We start from the raw sequence: 17,336 nt of genomic DNA on the forward strand, positions 1-17,336 counted from the left end.
AGCTCTAAATTGCTCGTCTTTCTTGAAAACGATAAGCAGCAACGAGCCAAGGATGCTACCTTGCAGTAATCCCAAAGTGCTGGTAAAAGACGATGAAACGTGCGAGATGATCTTGACTTTGTAACCGCGTCCACTTAAGTATGTTGACAACTATTGACACCAAGAAGTGAACAGACCATGGGCGATGGCAGGCGGAGTGGGACTCGGCGGCAGCGGAACCAGGGGCGAGCCGGTTCGTCCGATGGACTCACCGCGTGATCCCGGACGTCGAGCGATGGTGCAGTAGGAACCACGGGACGGTGAGCTTTCATCTGACGCAGGTGCTCTCCGGGCACGGATTCTTCAGGGAGTACCTGCACGCCATGACGTTCACCGAGTCCCCCTACTGCACAGCATGCCCTGGCGTGCCAGAGACACCGGAGCACGTGCTGGTGCCGAAGTGCGCTCGCGCCTGCTGGACGGCGCCGAGGGCCGCATAACACCAATGAACATTTCACTGTTCTGAGGCCCAAATGGCCACTCGAAGCGGATTACACTGATCTTGGTCGTTAGATTATGGCCATTGCTGGAGGTGGTTGGTACGAGGTGTCAAAAACCTTAGAATAACTGTATAAAAATAAACTCATAACGTGTATCGAGTACTCGTGCTCTTTGTCCTCTTATCTAGGCAAACCCAGAATGTTTCCAATTTATTTTCAACCGTGTATCTTAATTTTAATACAGTAAAGTAAATCTATCTATGGTACTGCACTGGTATGGCTAAGGTATGGAGGATCCGGGTTTGTTAAACTATAAAAGGCAAAACTACACAGCTACACACGTATCCTACCCTGGTGTCCTACTCTTCTCCCTGCCACAGCGACTACTCACAGCCCGTGTAACTAACTCGGTTGCAGGGGATGGGTGTTTGTGTTTCAGTCATCAAAATGAGACAGGGAAAGTTAGAGAAGTCTGGCATCCGCTGTGTCAAACGGCCTTGGACCTAAAAGTCGTTGAACCTTTTCGTCGATGTTGCTTCATCGTTTATAACGCGCTGACTTCGCTTGATCCTGTAGTGTACGATCAGGATGATGACGAGGGCAACCGGAATGACGATCGCCATCACGATGCCAAACGACACGCCGGTGTTGCGGGCGACATACTCTTCTGCACCTGGAACAAGGACAGACGGGTAAGCGACCAGCTTGGGGGTTGCAGATCTCAGAAAGCAGCGATCTGGCGAGAGTCTCGGGAATTGAAGGTATATTGATTCCAAGGGCTCTGTCTGTCAGGCCAAGCGCTCTATACACGCCGCAGCTGGGGTAACGGGCATTGGCATTGCTGTGGTGTCTGCATGTAAGTGACTGTGAGCAGCGACTGTCGGCAAGTCTCTACTACCTTATGGTGAGGGATTAGGTACACCCATGATTTCGTGTTCAACTTCCTATGCAACTCCAGTGCCTTTATGTCTTTATATCGGGTTTGAGAACTCTACGTCTATCCCTAATTACCGGGGCCCTACAGTGAAACTGAACTGCCCTTAAAAGTAATGTCTCTGATATTCTACATTTAAAAGAAAATGGTGCTTTAAGGGTTCGACGATGCCCGTCAGGAACTATAGCCTAACCCTATAATGCCAATGTAAACACGTGTGCGTGTGTGTGTGTGTATGGCAAGATGCTAGTGTTAGACAACGGTGCTCGCTGCGTAGTTGCGTGTATCGACGAGCCCTCAGGCCCTACACCTCGGTGGAGCGACTGTCGGTGCGATTGGGCAGTCCGGTGTTCTGGGTCAGCGGCTGGGTCTGGCTTGCCGGCTGCGCCTGTCCGGCGTAAAAGTTGCGGCCGATGGGCGACAGGTTTCCGTTTTGTGGCCGGCGTTGGTTGAGCGGCGAGTTGTCCTCGGTCGCGAAGCTGCTGGCGCGGTCGATGTCGCTGAAGGTGGGACTGTAGGCGCCGTACGCATCAAGTGGCGAGTCAAGTTGCTGCTGCTGCTGCTGCTGCTGGTTTAACGCGGCCTGCGCTTGCGGCGGCGGTGGCGGGTATCCCTTTGGGTCATCGTCCTCCTCCTCGTCCCCCTCGGCGAACATGCCCGGCTGGAGCGCGCGCTGGTTGCGCCGACCTAGTTGTTTGCGGTGATCAGCCAGGTTCTTATAATCGATATCGTTTGCCACCCTAGCGCTATAGTCACCTCCTTCCGAGGACGTGATATCTTCCTCGTCCAGGTCCAGCTTTTTGGCAGCGAACTGAATGTTCGGCTTGCCCTCAAGCGGCTCGTGCGTCCGGTAAGTGCCGTCGTAGTTGTTCGTCTTGCGAATCGTGTTCTCGTCGTACTCGCTATCTTCGCCTTTGCGTAGCGTGGCCCGCGACCCCGACCGGGACGGCAGCGGTAGCCGCCAGTCCGGATCCTCCTTTCGCTTGCGCTTGCGCAGGCAGTACACCCCGCAGACGATACACAGCATCAGCGGAATAATCACAGCAATGACAATGCCAATCGCGATCCAAGCCGTACGGCGCGAATAGAACACACCACCTGCGCGCAAAGACGAGAGATGAATGGACTGAGGTCAGGACTGTTCTGATCGATGGGCGTGTGTGCGGGGGTTAGTAAATTGACTGTTAGCAACATTTTGCAAGCTCAGCCAGCAACGTGAAGGAGTTGCAATGTAAAAGCATGCCTAACAACGTAATGCCGAGAAGAAGTTACATGTCGTTGGGCGCAATAGTTAGTGGTATCATACATAGAGTCGGATCTTCGAACATGTGATGGTGTAGATTTGTACTGGTAACACTATTTCAATGCTATACGGAAAATGAAACCTCGCCCTTCGCCCTGGGCAGCCCCATGCTGCATACTGGGAGGCCTATACACTTACGCAAGCATTCGGTGAAACCGTACTCGGGCACGTCCCACTGGCCGTTCTCCATGCAGATGCGGCGCGGGTCGCCGATAAGGAAAAATCCCTCGTTGCATTCGAATGAGACGCGGGCCCCGGGTGTGAACAGGAAGTTGGACTTGCGCCCGAAGCGCGGTGTCTCCAGGATACCGCACGATATGACGCGCCTGGCCGAGGAAGGTGAAGAAGCAAAAGCGAGAACAGTTTAGTGAATGTGAGCATGACCTGCCAATTGATCGGGCCACCAAGGCGCTCACGCACTTATCGTTCACCGTCTGTATGTTGACTACGCTGGCGTGGTAGTTTTTGGTAAAGTGGGCCATCTCCCGGCTGAGCGACATCCCGTAGTCGTAGCGGCACTGGTAGCTCTCGCCGCACAGCTCCTCCGCCCGCTGCACGTCCTGGGTCCGGTTTGGCGGCAGAAAGAGGCTGGGTTCGCGCACGAAGTTAGGGACGAACGACGCGTTCGCGAAGTAACTTGACGTTCGTCCAAATTCCCTGGTGAATAGGGCTTGCCCCACGTTTTCGACCTCCCGGTCCGACAACATCCCTGCATTGCGAGAGAAAGAGAGAGACAGAGAGCCAAAAAGAAAGAGAGAAAAAAACCAGAGAGACAGAGAGAGAGAGAGAAGTAAACAACGAGGCCAGGAGGTCTGGGCTTTAATACTGGGCTAGGTAAGCTGAGCTACGTACACCAGATGCCAAACTGTTCGTGTATCGTCTGGAAGTTGTTGAGGTTGGGTGTCACAACCGCCCCGCCCGGTGTCGTCAGGTCATCCGCCATGTCCCAGCTCCAGTTCCCGAACAGACCGCGTGTTTTGTTCTGTGACGAGCGAGAGTGGGTCAGGGTGTAGACAAGTTAGTGGTTGAGGATCTACAGTCTCCGTAGGCCGTAGCTACATACGATGAAGCTCCACGGTGTGTACACCCGCGCAGTCATAAAGCCATTGTTCTCGACCACCTCGACGCCGACGCCGGACGAGAACATGATGACGACCTCCGACTGGTTGAGGATGTAGGTGGGCGTGTAGACGGTGACGCCGTGGAAGTGCTGGAACTTGAGGCTCTGCCGGTCGAAGTAGATGCGCCGCTGGTCGGCGAACACATCTAGCCGGTAGCGCCACTGGGCTTCACGCGGCCGTAGCCGCACCTCGATGATGGTGGAAGTGTTGCCGCGGGCCACCACCGACGTCAGCTGTGTCGCCATCACCGGGCCATGGATGTTGCGTGGCACCTGCTCGAACCGGCCCTGCACGTCGATCCGTTCGCGCCCGTTGTTGCCGCGCAACAGCACGAACTCGCCCATCCCGTTGAACGTGTACTGCAGGCCGTCGAAGGTGACGACGTGCGGGTCACCGAAGATGCCGGCCACACCGGGCGGCTGGTACGCGATGCAGTCCTGCGATGGGCGCCGCTCGAACCGGAACGTCTCGCAGCCAACCGCCTGCTCGTCCTGCCACATGCAGCACGAGTAGTACGGGCGCACGTCGTGGAACCAGGTCGACAGCGTCGGCACCTTGTTCGCCTCGTTCCACGGGATCTGGCCGATGTTGTGGTTGCGGCGGGGCCGCGAGCCCCACATCTGGTCGTACGACAGCATCAGAAAGCCGTTGCGGTCGTAGCAGCACTGCTGCTCCGAGCCCTGCACTGTCGGTTGCCCGGAGCGCACGCAGTGGATCGCGCCACGGTGCTGCAGGCAGGTCGGGTTCGCGTCTCGGTCACAGTCCGAGTCCGGCAGGAAGCGGCCCTTGTCTAGCAGCGCGTGCTCGAGCGTGCACGGGCAGATGGACAGCTCGTGGGCGAAGTCACGCAGGAACCGGTCCGTTCGCAGCCAGTTGTCGCAGAGGGCGCGCGGCCAGTTGCGCCCGTGGATACGCTCCCACTGCGGCCCGAAGTACCACCCGAGCGGTATCGGCTTCGACCACAGAACGCTGCAGATAGACAGATCGGGACGAGAGAGAAGTATAAACGCTAGAACCACAGGGACAGTACAGGGTACATGGCGCGACTACGTACGGCGAGATGCGCAGGTTGTTGTACTGCTCCGGGTTGGTCAGGTTGATCTGGATGAAACCGAACTGCATGTCGACGGTGCGTGTGTTGTCGCGGTTCCGGTAGTTGGCCGGCACGATCGTGTACACGCCCGTGTTGGTCAGCTGCGTCTCGAGCATGTCGATGAACTCGAGCTCCGGCCGGATCGTCGCCTCCCGGTAGCCCCACAGAGAGATCTGCACGTTCGCGTTCAGGTTGGTTGTCAGATTGAACCGGTTCCAGGTGATGCGTATTTCCGACGGGGCGCGCCGGTGCACGTCGTCCGTTTCGAAGAAGATCCGGTCGGTGGCGGTCGCCGGCGTCTCCACGAAGTACCGGCCGCGCCATTTGAACCGGTCCGTCCCGATCGAGATCTCGAACCGGATGTAACCCTGCGCCTTCAGGAACGGCTGGATGCAGATGGCGCGGTTCGTGTCGACCACCGTGCCGACGACCTCCTCCGTGTCGAACCGACAGGCCACCCGGTCCTCCCGCGTGAAGCACGGCCCGGTGATGTTCACCACCGTGCCGCCGAGCATGTTGCCCGACTCGGGCGCAAACACCAACGGCAGGTGGGACGCGTCGATGTCTTTGTTGCACGTACCGAGCATGATGCGCTCGTCGATGCGGAAGATGTGCCGCCCGGGGAATCCGTTCGCCCAGCCCCGCCCGGTCAGATCGCGTAGGACCGACGCCTGGCTGTATGGCTTGTACTCATACGCTTGCGTACCGTTGCCGGCGTTGAACCCGATCTGAAACGGCGACGGATACGTGGTTAGCGATACGAAGATTAGCGAACCTCCTCCGCGAGGGTATGACCTACATAAGCGGGAACGCCGCCCTCGCCTCCGGTTGTGTCGCCACCGGCTTCCGTGTGGGAGGACCAGTTTATTTCGCCGTAGTTGAAGATGGCATACGTGTACACTTCATCGGTCGCCAGCACCATTTGGAAGCTGTTTGTCTGTTGGTCGTTAGAGAAGAAGGAGAGGAAGGCGGTTTAGCCAACATTCTGCCAACATACGGTTGATGCCACCGGCTGACTTACCCGGAACAGCGAGTTGTCGATGCCGCCGGCGAAGCTCATGTTCTTCCAGGTGGTGATAATGACGTGTTTCGGGACGAACGTGTCCGATCCGACGACCCCCTCCCGGATGTCCCACATCACGCGCTCCCGCATCTCGACTCCCGGTCGGTCGGTGCGCGTCATCAGGTCGCGCTCCATGCGGAAGTACACACCGGGTGACCGCTGATCGTGGTCGGTCTGGTAAATACGCCCGATGCGGCATTTGGAGAAGAAGATCCCGATGAACGATGGGTCGTTGCGGCGCGGCCAGTCTTTGATCGGGAACGACAGCGGGTAGGTGTAGTGCTCAGGCGGATCGGAGAACTCCAGGAAGCCGTTCATCGACACGCGCGTGTAGTTGAAACGGAATCCAAAGAACGGCAGCTGGAAGTTGAAGTTCTTGTGCACCTGCGGCATCGAGGCGTGGATGTCGCGCTGCAGGTCACCGGTATCTTCCGGGCCGCCCCGGTCGTAGAACGGGTACAAGAAGTTACGCCGGAGCTGGGCGAGGCGATTCGTGTTGATCGTGTACCCACCGTCGATGCTGTGGCTCGGTGGCTCTTTGGGCTGCACGCGATTCAGCGGATCTGTGCAATAGCATTGAATGAATTATAAACATGGTTTTCAAACCCGCGGTTAGCCACCAAGGTTAACTGCGAGGCTTGACTGATTCGTCAGCGGAAGGGTGGAGTCCGCAGCGATTGTAATCATTTCAGGTACGGTGATGAAGTGGATTCACACTTCGCCCATATCAAATATGCTTCCATACCGTACCGGGATTGCTGTTATCTGTAAGCTGAACTGATCGATGTATAGTACCGCGGTCTTCAGCGGTAGGGGAGCAACATAAAAAACGGGCGGAACGCCATATAAGGCCATTGCAACGAGTTGTGTAAGGCCGCAGAGACAAGCATCGAGGCTTCTAGTGGCACATCCTGCGAACAGGTCGTACCCACTCCTACCGTAATGCGCGGAACCGCGGAAAAAATGGCCCTTAATCTAATCAAAACCCGACCTGTCGAAGCTACGCACAACTAGGTGCGGTACGGGTACTCGCATGTCTCGGTTTCGAGATAAGATAACCGATTCCGTAGCTGGAATCGGGCTCGGAATGTGCGAGAAAGAATGACTGTTTTTCGAACATGTTTTTAAGCGGAACAGTCCTTCATCGAATTCGCTGCCTGTGTAGACTCTGCGCTAGGTGCAGAAAGGACCAATACGCTCGGACTTACCTTCCCAGTTGTAGTTATTGTCGGCCAGGTCGAGGCTCGACAGGAAGTCATCGTACATGTAGTACTTTCCCTTCCTGCCTTTGCCATCTCCGGTGCCTTCTGTTTCTATATCGACCGTATCCTCGTTGGTATCGTTGTCGTCCGCAGATGGTGTTTGATCGTTGGTTTCGGCCGGTTCTTCACTTTCCGCTATTTGATCGACGCCAGCTGGCTCCCCATCGTAGTCGTCATCATCCGCGGTGGGCTCATTGTCGCCATCGTCCACAGCACCAGCTTCTTGCTCATCGGCCAACGCAGGAGTTGATAGGGTCATCAGCGCTACCGCACATAGCAGTAGCAATAGTAACTTCCACCGCATCGTGGAAGTTCGCAACAAACGGTTTGCGCTTCCGAACTAGTTCACTTTTGGTCTTCTCAACACCCCAACGCCCACCACCCAACGCCAGCTCTACGCTAGCGTATCTAACAGTCACGTACACCCGAAACTATGGTTTACACTATTCTCGATGCACTTGTAACGAGTAACAAATCTTTTTCTGGTCAACTATAATGAGCAAACGTTAAATAAAACTAAAAAGACCCTTCACCAGCGCAGCTGTGTGGCATCGGCCACCTGCTCCAAAAAATGGCCAACCGGTCGGGGCGTAGTCTTCTCGATAACTAGATACATTGGCAGATATTCCCGTACACCTGACGTGGAACAGAACGCGATACACTCATCGAGTAACAACCGCACCCTGGGCTAACTATGCCATCAACGTTTGGCAATCGAAAAAAGATAACACCGCCAGCACGATAAGATACCGTCGCTATGTTGGCCGCACAGCCAGACAGCGTAGCAAAGGTACACCCTTTGAGAACTTGTACAACCTGCGTACAAACCCTTGAACCAATAGCCTCCCACAGCCGTATACGTTTGTGGTACATGAGAGATTGGAATGAAAAAAACAACCTTTCGCGATTACGAAAACCGGTGCAACTTCCGGCGGCACCCTTTCCGAGCTCGCTGGTGAAATACAGTTTCTGTTTCGCTCCGTTAGCTCTAAACGCTTATCACATATTTTGGCCCTTCATGAGTTGTGCAAGTTATCATCAGCCTTATCGCACCGATAAGACAAAACGAATGAGGCATAACCTGGCAGAAAATGCTTCCATGAGTCAGAAAAGTGCTTCTGAGAATATCCAATGACTTACGAGGTAAACGGGTTGAATAGCTACCTTCTAAATTAATTCTCCTCCTCGAGAAACACTGAGGTATTCCGCATTCTTGGCAGTGGCAGGTCATCGGCAAATACGAGAGCTAGTCGAAAGCATGGCGAACGATGCGACGTGGTTATGTCCAGTGTTACCGAAAATAACATACCCGTTACCGTTTATTAGTTAACGTTTATTTTGAATTATTTTCATTTTGGAGTTAAAGTTTTGCCGTTTTTTCTCAAGACACGTAGCCAGCTTGCGTTGCCTTCCGTTTGTAACTTCCTAGGCATCGAGGCCTGCTTGGCCTGGTTTTGGCATCGTTGGTTTGGCAAAATATCCGACTTGCATGCTTTGTAAACTTTGGTTGCTTGGTTTGGTATTAAAAATTATGATGATAAAAACGTTTGACAAGTCTGCTTATTCTTTTAAAAACAACTTTTCGCTACAGTAACATTAACTAGACTCAGCTGTAAGCCGGAAGACTATGCAAACGAAACTTACGGAATGAAGATGGAGGCAGGTTTTGGTGGAAAGGGGAGGTGGGGAGGTTTCTGAGAAAGCTGAGAGAGATTCAAGGGCTAATGAGATCGGTTTGAGGTTGATTGAAATGTTTGGAAATCATGGTGTAACATACGACTAAAACAGCTAGTGTAGCTGGTGCTTCCAATGAGTCACGCTCGTTGAGTCACTATAATTTGATACGCGTTCGCAAACTTAAGTGCTCCGAGCGTAATGTCTGGAGCGTTGTATTGCACTTACTCTAAGCACAAAATGCTTACTGCTGAAGACTTCTTATTCGTTACAACAAACGAATGACCTGCTCTGTGGGGCCAGCTTTGTTCAACGTATCTCAAATGGGGCTTTGAAAACGTAATTGCTTTGCAAACGCAATGACAAATTTTTAAAATATTTAGCCTTTTTCGTGCAACCGGACGTAAGCAGTTAGTTTTGGCCCGCATAATGCATAATGATTCATTATTCTCTACTACGCACATTGGCGGTCCACCTTTCGTCACCTATTATTCGCTTTTGTTTTAAAATTAGTACCATCGTCGAGGCTACATCGGATTTTACTAATCGTTCCTCACCAGTAGCGGTGACTTGTAGTATAATATATTAGCTTCCCTTTTCTATCTATTGATTAAATGAATTCTGACTATTCGGTTTATTCGTTTGCTCAAAAGTTATGCATCGAGAACCGTGGGAAACTCGTGCCGGATGAAAGATAAACGGTCAATCAGAAAAAAGTAATGCAAACAATGCTATCAGTTGTAGGTTGTAAAGGGAAAATGGAAGCTCAACGAAGAATAAAAACTGCAAATATGCACCACTACGGTTAAAATGTAATAATGTTTTGTTTCACTGTTTCTAACAATGTTTCGTTTTGTGTTAGTGGCCTTGAATGCAACGATATAACATGTGTGGTTCGCCAAGAGCTTGGCAACGGCTATCGACGACTGGTTTGCTTTGGTTGGCCTCTGGGGAAAGTTCCCTCGAAAATTGTACGAATATTTCCATGATTATTCTACACTACTTAACACTCGACCGCTGAACACCTTTGTCTTCGTTCATAAATGCTCGTATTCTTTATGCACATATAGGTTTGCTTACTTCCAATCACTGCCGCTATCTTATATTGCATTGATTCTAGCCTTTATACCGCAAACCATGGGCTTAACACTTTCCATTGTTTATTCAATACCATGTATCTTTTCAGCTCGTTTCGTTAAACATGTAAACGATTAGGTGTTAACACTAACGCATCGATTGAGAGTTAACAAGAGAAATGGAGAAACAGAACATTCAAAAATGTTAACATGACTCATGTCCAAGCGTTCATCACCTGGCAAAGTTTGTGTGCATCGCAACAATCTTATCTCTTTCTCTCAATCTGTTCTTCCCTTTTATCTTCAGCGCATAGAAGCGCCATTGGACTAGATATAATATTTTAACGTAGAACCCCTTCGAAGAACTTCAATCGGTTTGTTCACGCCTTGAAGATTTGCGGAAATGCGTTCGCTATTTCGCGCACAATCTGTTGATCGCTAGCGCTGCACTCCGTTTCCTCGCAAAAAATGCGTGTGAAGATTTTCATTAGATCCTGCTTTCGGTGCTGATGCTCCGGGTAGTTGGTGTTGCGTAATATCTTCCTGCACAGTTCGAGGTACCATTTGCGTATCTGTTAATATTATTATGTTTATGTTAGCTGTATTTGTAATATGGGTGCAAAAAATAAGCATCACATTGTAAACTAAATTGAAACAGTTGCGATTGTACCGCATAGCCACACTTACTGGCTCTCCAGCCGACAGATCCGACAGTTGGCGGACTAAGATGTCTATCAACACCTTGTTATCGTTCGTGTAGAAAATAGAAGCCGTTTCAGGACGGCTGAAGAGATCGACAAGCATTTTCAACACGGGATTTATGTTCACCGGTGTGTGCCTAAGCGTGTGTACGGGATCCTCTATTGAAGGCAACAGAAAAAAAATTGCAGAATTTTTTAAATATAATTTGTGCTTGTAATATACCCAGACCAAACTCAGCACCTTCACGATTGATGAGCAGCAGTATTTTCTCGGTAAAGGTTTTGGCCGTTTTAAACTGTTCCACCGCCTCCAGCACCACGTTGTCAGCGAAGTTATCGAATTGCAGATTGAATGATAGAATTAGGTTAATCATAGTGTCTGGTAAAACCTCATGCGTGTCGCACTCGGGAGGCGTTTCGATGAGATTCAGCAAAAAGATGACAAAATCCGCCCGTAAGTGATCTACAAAAGAAACGTACAGAGAAGACACACGCATCCGTTAGAGAGGAAGTAGGAGCAGCAGCGAAGATCTATTACGATTTCGTTCTCTGTTAAGCGCACCTTGTTGATTGATAGTCATCCGGCGGCCAATCGAAAAGATGATAATGAGCATGTTCGCCAGCTCCTGCAGTTTTTCGATGTTGCGCGCATTCGATACCATGTCCTGCACGAGCTCGAGTGGCAAAACCGAACCCAGCAATATGTCGACGGTAGTGTAGTCAAGGTGACACATCGCCCTAAATGCCTTCAACAGCAACTTTCGGATCGACCAGCGTGTCTCCATCTGGTAGTAAAGTACGAGGTTAATGATGCCTTGGTAATGATCGCACGCCATCTCGCTGCGACATATTTTGGGATCTGCATCGTTCAATATGCGTATTAACTCGGTCAGATACTGGCTGATGTCGGCTTCGTCTTCGTGCAGCATCCACGTGCGCTGCTCCGAGTCGTTCTTACAGTCAGACAACTCGGCAAAGATCACGCGCAGCCGGTGGGCGTCGTGCGTTTGGCTGAGCAGGGCATCGGTCACGTCGAGCGGCGACGCTAAATGCAGTGCAATCGGTTCAAGATAGTGCTGAACAACGGGTGCTGGTAGAAGTGCTTCCAGCTCGCTCAGCATGACGCGCAGTGCAACGCAAGAGAATTCGTGACTGAGCTGGGTGCTATTACGGATCGCGTCTACAATTTGATACACTTCCGGTGGTTCAATTTTTACCGCTGGAAGTTCTTCCAGCTCAACACGTGTGCCTTGCGTTTCGTTGGAATCTGCTTCCGCCACCGTACTTTGTTCTTCAAATGTTTCGGGTCCCGCGTTACCATTACTGGTTGCATCCTGTAGAACACAAACATTCGACGCACTGCCCTGCGATGGCATAGTTTCCAAACCTTCTTGCACCTTTACTAGTGGGCCCGAACCCGGCCTTGGATGTGAATCATTCTCGCTCACGGTAACATCGTCGTTGTTGGTAGTTTCCAGTTCTAGCTCGTGGTCGGTGTGGTTGCCGGTTTCCGGTCCTGCCTCCGCAGCCGACTCGTCACGCGTCACTGCGTCTTCTTCGCCGTCCTCTCCAACGCGTGATATTGCAGTAATTTCGTCGCTCGTCGTGAGCGTCGCCGTCGTAACAGTATCGTGGCTGGTTGCTTCTGCCTCCGATGATACCTCCGATGACAAGGTGTTACTGTTGACGGCTTCCGGTGCACTGGTCGAAGTACCTGGGTCTTCCGACTGTACTACTTTAGTCACCAGTATGCCCATACTCGGGCTTTCCGAAACAAATTGCGGCAGTTGGGCTTGAGCGTTCTGCACACCGATCGCAGGGCTCGATTTGGACTTTTCTGTCATTGTTCCCGTGGTCATAGGCGGTGGCGAGTAGCGTGGACCGGAATTAATATGCAAAGGCGCATCGGCTGAGTAGGTTGAGAAAGACAGCGAGTTATAAAATTATTAGATGAGTCATAAAATCATCATCATCAACGAAAGGATCGACCGGTTAAAAGGATCATTGACGACACCAACCTCAGACAACTACTTACCCAAATGCATCTCATCCTGCCGCTCTAGCTGCTTGATGTGCCCATTAGCCAACTTCAGCGGTGAGGGTGGTTCGGATTCGCTATCGGAAGGTTCATACTGCAAGTGTATGGGAGGATGCATTGCATTTGCATTGTTGCAAAGGATGAATGAAAAATTCGAACGATTGCCAATTGGACGCGACGCGTGGTGGAAATAAATAGGTTAGCAGATCATGTACGCGATTGCAGTTCGTACGCCTTGCCTCGTTTACCTTCAAAATTTTCTCCAACTTTCGCTTCTTCTCCACCAGCCGGCCAATGAGTTCATCGCGCCCGATAATGCCGTTAATTTCCTTCTCAGTCGACAGTCGTAATGATTCGATGCTCGATTCGAGAAACCCGTTCACAAAGTTTGGATTCACCTGGAGCATGACAATCCGTGGAAGAGGAGATGAATAGAAGGGTTAGAAGTAGTCAGTAGAGGGATAGAATATATGTAATTTACGGAACGATTCTTTCTGCCATTCTGTCCCGTTAACCTCTTCAATGACAATCCTCATTTCAGTCCACCTACTTGAACTCTCGGAAAGAACCTCCACCTTCTAGAATTCTAGCATCTATTCAAATTAATAAGAATATAGATAAGGTCGACAAAGCTTTACCGTGAAATATACAAAAATGTTTGTGGATTTATTCTCGGTTTGAACATGAAACGGTGAAACTTCATGAGCAGCAAGTCTGCACACAGATCCACATCAAACGATTTAGAGATTAATTATTTCAACCATGCAAGCCAGGCGAAACATCCCGTCATTGCATGTTTCGGTCATCTAGATCTCGTAGCAGCAAGCCAAGAGAAAGAGCCACGTAAAAACGGAGCAACGACCATCCAATAGCAAACTAAAATGAAGGTTTATTAGAAATGCATGCTGTATCGATTTTTCCTCTCTCCAACGCGGCGTAATAATGTGTTGCCTATTTGTCTGCGTGGAAGATATGTGTCAGATTTTGTTTGTTTTTCTCGTGCAGCTGCTTTGCCGCTTTATTATTTAACATGGTTGTCTTATAAAGGATTCGAGATGAGTGTCCGGTAAAATGAAGCTTTCAAACCGGCAGTCCCCCGTCCGCCGCCCCACCACACAGTATGCTTACCTTCAGTTTCATCACGTAATTTGATGGTACGAAGCCAACGTTACCCTTCATGCTTACCACCTGCCACCAGTTTCGCTGGCGGGCGCTCGTCTGGTGCAGAATGAAGTACTCGCCCTCGTCGAAGCTGATCGTTTTCGGATACACGGCAGTAAAGTCGTATAGAGCCTTTAGCATCTCGAAGGATTCTTTACGAGAAAAAGCCCCACGTGCAACCGACGTGTAGCGGTGTAGGTTTTGATTGTACAAAAAAGGGTACAAATTTCGTCAACAGTTCGTCGAATGGTTATTGAGTTTTCGGAGAGCATGGTTTGAGGAAGTGTTTTACAATTTTGTTGTTGAAAAGATATTAAAAGTGAAACACGGAATAAGGAGAGATACGATCACGGTCGGTTGGTTGTTGTTCTTACCACCTTCCTGAAGGACAGTATCAGCCATTATGGTCGCTTTTCCTTGGGTCTGAACGTTGGTGCTGATTGATTGGCGAATGAATGTGCTTTGAAAGGTATGCCACGTTTAGGAAGAGAGGCAGCGAAAAGTTCTCTGGCAGGGAAGAATAAACACTATTACGCGCGCACGTACCGTACGAGGACGGATGCTGTGTTAAAATATGAATACGCGATAAAAGCACGTACACTGTGTCGCTCACAGAAACCAGAACATTGACTCTGGCGGGCGGATGGCAATGGAAGGGTTGAGCATGTTTATGCAACGCGTTGAACACATATTCCTTCCCGTCTTTTGTTGATGGGTCAACACCAAACGAAGCAGTTTCCACTCGCAGGCTTCGTGAACTTCACGCGTGAATTCACCACTTTTACTGTTTGCAAACGGATGCCTACCTTCTTTTAAAATGTTGGTTTAATTTGTTTCAAAAACGATCCTGATCCTGATACAAGAAACACGAGCATTAGTGTAACGAGATATCGTTTCCATTCCAGAGAGCAATAGTCACTGAGCGAGCACAGCTAGTGCGTGCGACGAGCCTCCGTCGGATGCTATAACTAAGCACAGATGCTGCGATCGGACCGTCGTCTCTCAATATGCTTTCGGGCGTGAATATTGATTAGCAGCGGGCGATAGGTAGCTGACCGCGCTAGTATTTTCGTGGCAGCACATATCGGCAGAGGTGAGCGTGGCAACGGTACATTGAGATCCAACCCGAACCGTCATGAATATTCCTGTCGAGGAGTGTACGCGTACTGAAGGAATATCCGCAAAGTCCTCTGCTCACAGATCGATGCCCTACGAACATTTACTTTCAAGAACGCGTGCGCGGCGACCACTTGACGTTTAGCGACGATTCGCTTTTCTTCTTACTACGGCAATGTAAACATGGCCCGTGGAACAGCACGCACACAATTTGCCCATCCACGCGAGGAGCAGTTTTTCGATTGTTCGTGTTTTAGTTACCGCCATTAGCTGACTTTTTATTTTGTTGAACGTTCCGAAAATCAATGTTGATGGATGACCACAAAACCAAAACACTTTTTGACAGCTGCTGCTTCTTCATCCGACAAAAGAAAAGAAAATTTGTTTGACAGCTGCGCTCTGGTGGTTGTTTTTGTATGTCCTTTTTTTTAATTTCCCGCTGCGGGAAACATCCTGTTTTTCCCTCCCCGACAGGTTCTATCTGGCAAGACAGGGGGCAGGACCGCGATGTATTATCGCACTTCACATAATACATATAGATCTATATATACTTATACTACGCACATTCACAAGCCGCGGATATCAACGTATAAACAGTCTCAGCTCCGCCAGGGAGCTGTCAGTCAATCGAAATTCCGCTGTTGCTTGCTCTGCGGTTAACAACAATCGATTAACAATGATTAACAAAGTGGTAACAACAAACGGTTAACTAAGTGTAAACCCAATAAAGTTGTGCAAACGTGGCCAACTTATCCTCTCGCAGCTGCAGCCTCCAGACGCCGCTCAACTCGTCACGTCTGTTGAAGCTGCTGCGTTACGGGTGGTTCAGCAGGACAAGCCCTAGCTGCTCCATAATCGTGAGGAGCTCCTCTTCCCTGGCGTTTGTCCTGGAGCTGCATACTAGCTGTCCTGGATAAAAAGATGAACTAGGAAGAAAACTCAGTAGAAGAACCCGCAACGCGTAGCACGTAGACTATCGGCCGAGCAACGTAGAATTCATAATTGAGAAAATGTACTTAGTTGACCCGGGAAGAAAGACTGGATCAAAATAGTGGTGGACCAGCACAGCAGAGAACGAGAAAAGCCCTCGTCGGTGCCCATTTTTGTGACTCCGCTCTCTACGACCAGCTCTTTAAGGGACTCTCTTTTGCCTCACGTCAATCGTCTGACAGTACAAATAAATCTACAAAAAGTCATGGATTTCGTCACATAATCTAAATTATTGAACGGGTTGATAAAATTCTTGAACGGGCTGATAAAATTTCTGAACGGGTTGAGGGTAAAGTTCTATCCATCTCTATAAGTTGCTTGCAACATTGCTGACAACACAAAGCACAAACGTAAAATTTCAAATCGAGGCCCTAGAGCCATTTGAAATCTTTCACGTAGTTTTATCGAATGACTGCGACAAGGGAAGCTATAAAATCGAACAGAGAGATCCGACGTGATGCCATCTTCCTCTCCCATCCAGAATCGCCTGGGATGAATGCTCTGTACGCTTGATGAATTTTTCGTCAAATATTGGGGCTTCAAAAATGCATAGTTTTAACAGTTTCGGAGTTTTATGCACACTATTGCTCTATGCGATCTGTGACCACGCTCGATGTATATGACCTGTGTAATCGATGTTGGCTGGGAATTCCGTTGTTTTTTTCGCTAAATATCTCGACTACATCGGTTTTTCGGAGGTCAAATTGCACCACCTTGCTGGTGTAGCTCCTAAAACGCCGCAATTTAGAGACAAAAAAGGAATGTTTGTTTGTTAGGCGCATTTGAAACTGCGCCTGAAACACTGCAATTCAATGATAGAAAGGGTCTTTTATTTCTTGGTGTATAATCAATACTCAGTAGACCGGTGCACTAAATCGAAGACGGAAATCCTCGTCGGAAAATCGTTTACCATGAAGCCTGCGTAGTCATCTGCGCGCGCAAGTTTGTGAGTGTGCGCTAGCTTCTTCGCGTATGACTAGTTTGGTAGTTGCTGACACCGTGGTGCTTCGTTGTCGTCGGTAATCATCACGGGCCCTTGCGACCCTCTCGTGTGATCACATTACTGGTCAGCGTTGAAGTTGGAGCAACCCTCCTCAGCAACTACACCATCTGTGAACGATCACAGGTTCGCAGTGCCTGTCTTTGGAACTTCCTCAGCCGCCGGTTCCACTCCGCGCGCCACTCGATGATAATGGTACGTGGACCAACACCCAGCGCTCCCGGGGGCCAGTCCGAGTTGCGGCCCAATATTAAGTAGGATCTGTAGGAGAAGGTGGAGAACGAAAAGACAACGGGAGCGGAGCGAAGTTAGAATCTGGCTGTCA

At 50.2% G+C, this 17,336-nt stretch overlaps 3 protein-coding genes across 3 annotated transcripts in view; all 3 read right to left on the reverse strand.

Moving 5' to 3' along the window:
• Positions 1-1,017: 1,017 nt before the first annotated feature.
• On the reverse strand, positions 1,018-7,651 carry LOC128279138 (protein mesh). The gene is made up of 9 exons (XM_053017894.1): positions 7,202-7,651; positions 5,952-6,556; positions 5,730-5,867; positions 4,892-5,658; positions 3,780-4,806; positions 3,569-3,698; positions 3,137-3,425; positions 2,855-3,042; positions 1,018-2,511 (listed from the first exon to the last, which is right to left on the reverse strand). The coding sequence occupies exons 1-9, from the start codon at positions 7,557-7,559 to the stop codon at positions 1,718-1,720; spliced, it is 4,296 nt and encodes a 1,431-aa protein (XP_052873854.1). The 5' UTR covers positions 7,560-7,651; the 3' UTR covers positions 1,018-1,717.
• A 997-nt stretch (positions 7,652-8,648) lies between these two features.
• Positions 8,649-14,046, reverse strand: LOC128278098 (NCK-interacting protein with SH3 domain). Its single transcript, XM_053016763.1, has 7 exons — positions 13,873-14,046; positions 12,993-13,142; positions 12,742-12,838; positions 11,269-12,615; positions 10,948-11,169; positions 10,693-10,865; positions 8,649-10,577 (listed from the first exon to the last, which is right to left on the reverse strand). Exons 1-7 carry the CDS (start codon positions 14,044-14,046, stop codon positions 10,386-10,388), a joined length of 2,355 nt encoding a protein of 784 aa, XP_052872723.1. The 3' UTR covers positions 8,649-10,385.
• Positions 14,047-17,046: 3,000 nt separating this feature from the next.
• LOC128278217 (netrin-3-like) overlaps positions 17,047-17,336 on the reverse strand; it is a 30,841-nt gene continuing 30,551 nt past the window's right edge. The window contains exon 7 of the mRNA XM_053016897.1: positions 17,047-17,272. Coding sequence (XP_052872857.1) covers positions 17,113-17,272 — 160 coding nt within the window. The 3' untranslated portion in view covers positions 17,047-17,112. The remainder of the gene's footprint in view (positions 17,273-17,336) is intronic.

The sequence above is a fragment of the Anopheles cruzii genome, chromosome X (assembly GCF_943734635.1).
Source record: "Anopheles cruzii chromosome X, idAnoCruzAS_RS32_06, whole genome shotgun sequence".
In the NCBI taxonomy this organism is placed as follows: Eukaryota; Metazoa; Arthropoda; class Insecta; order Diptera; family Culicidae; genus Anopheles; species Anopheles cruzii.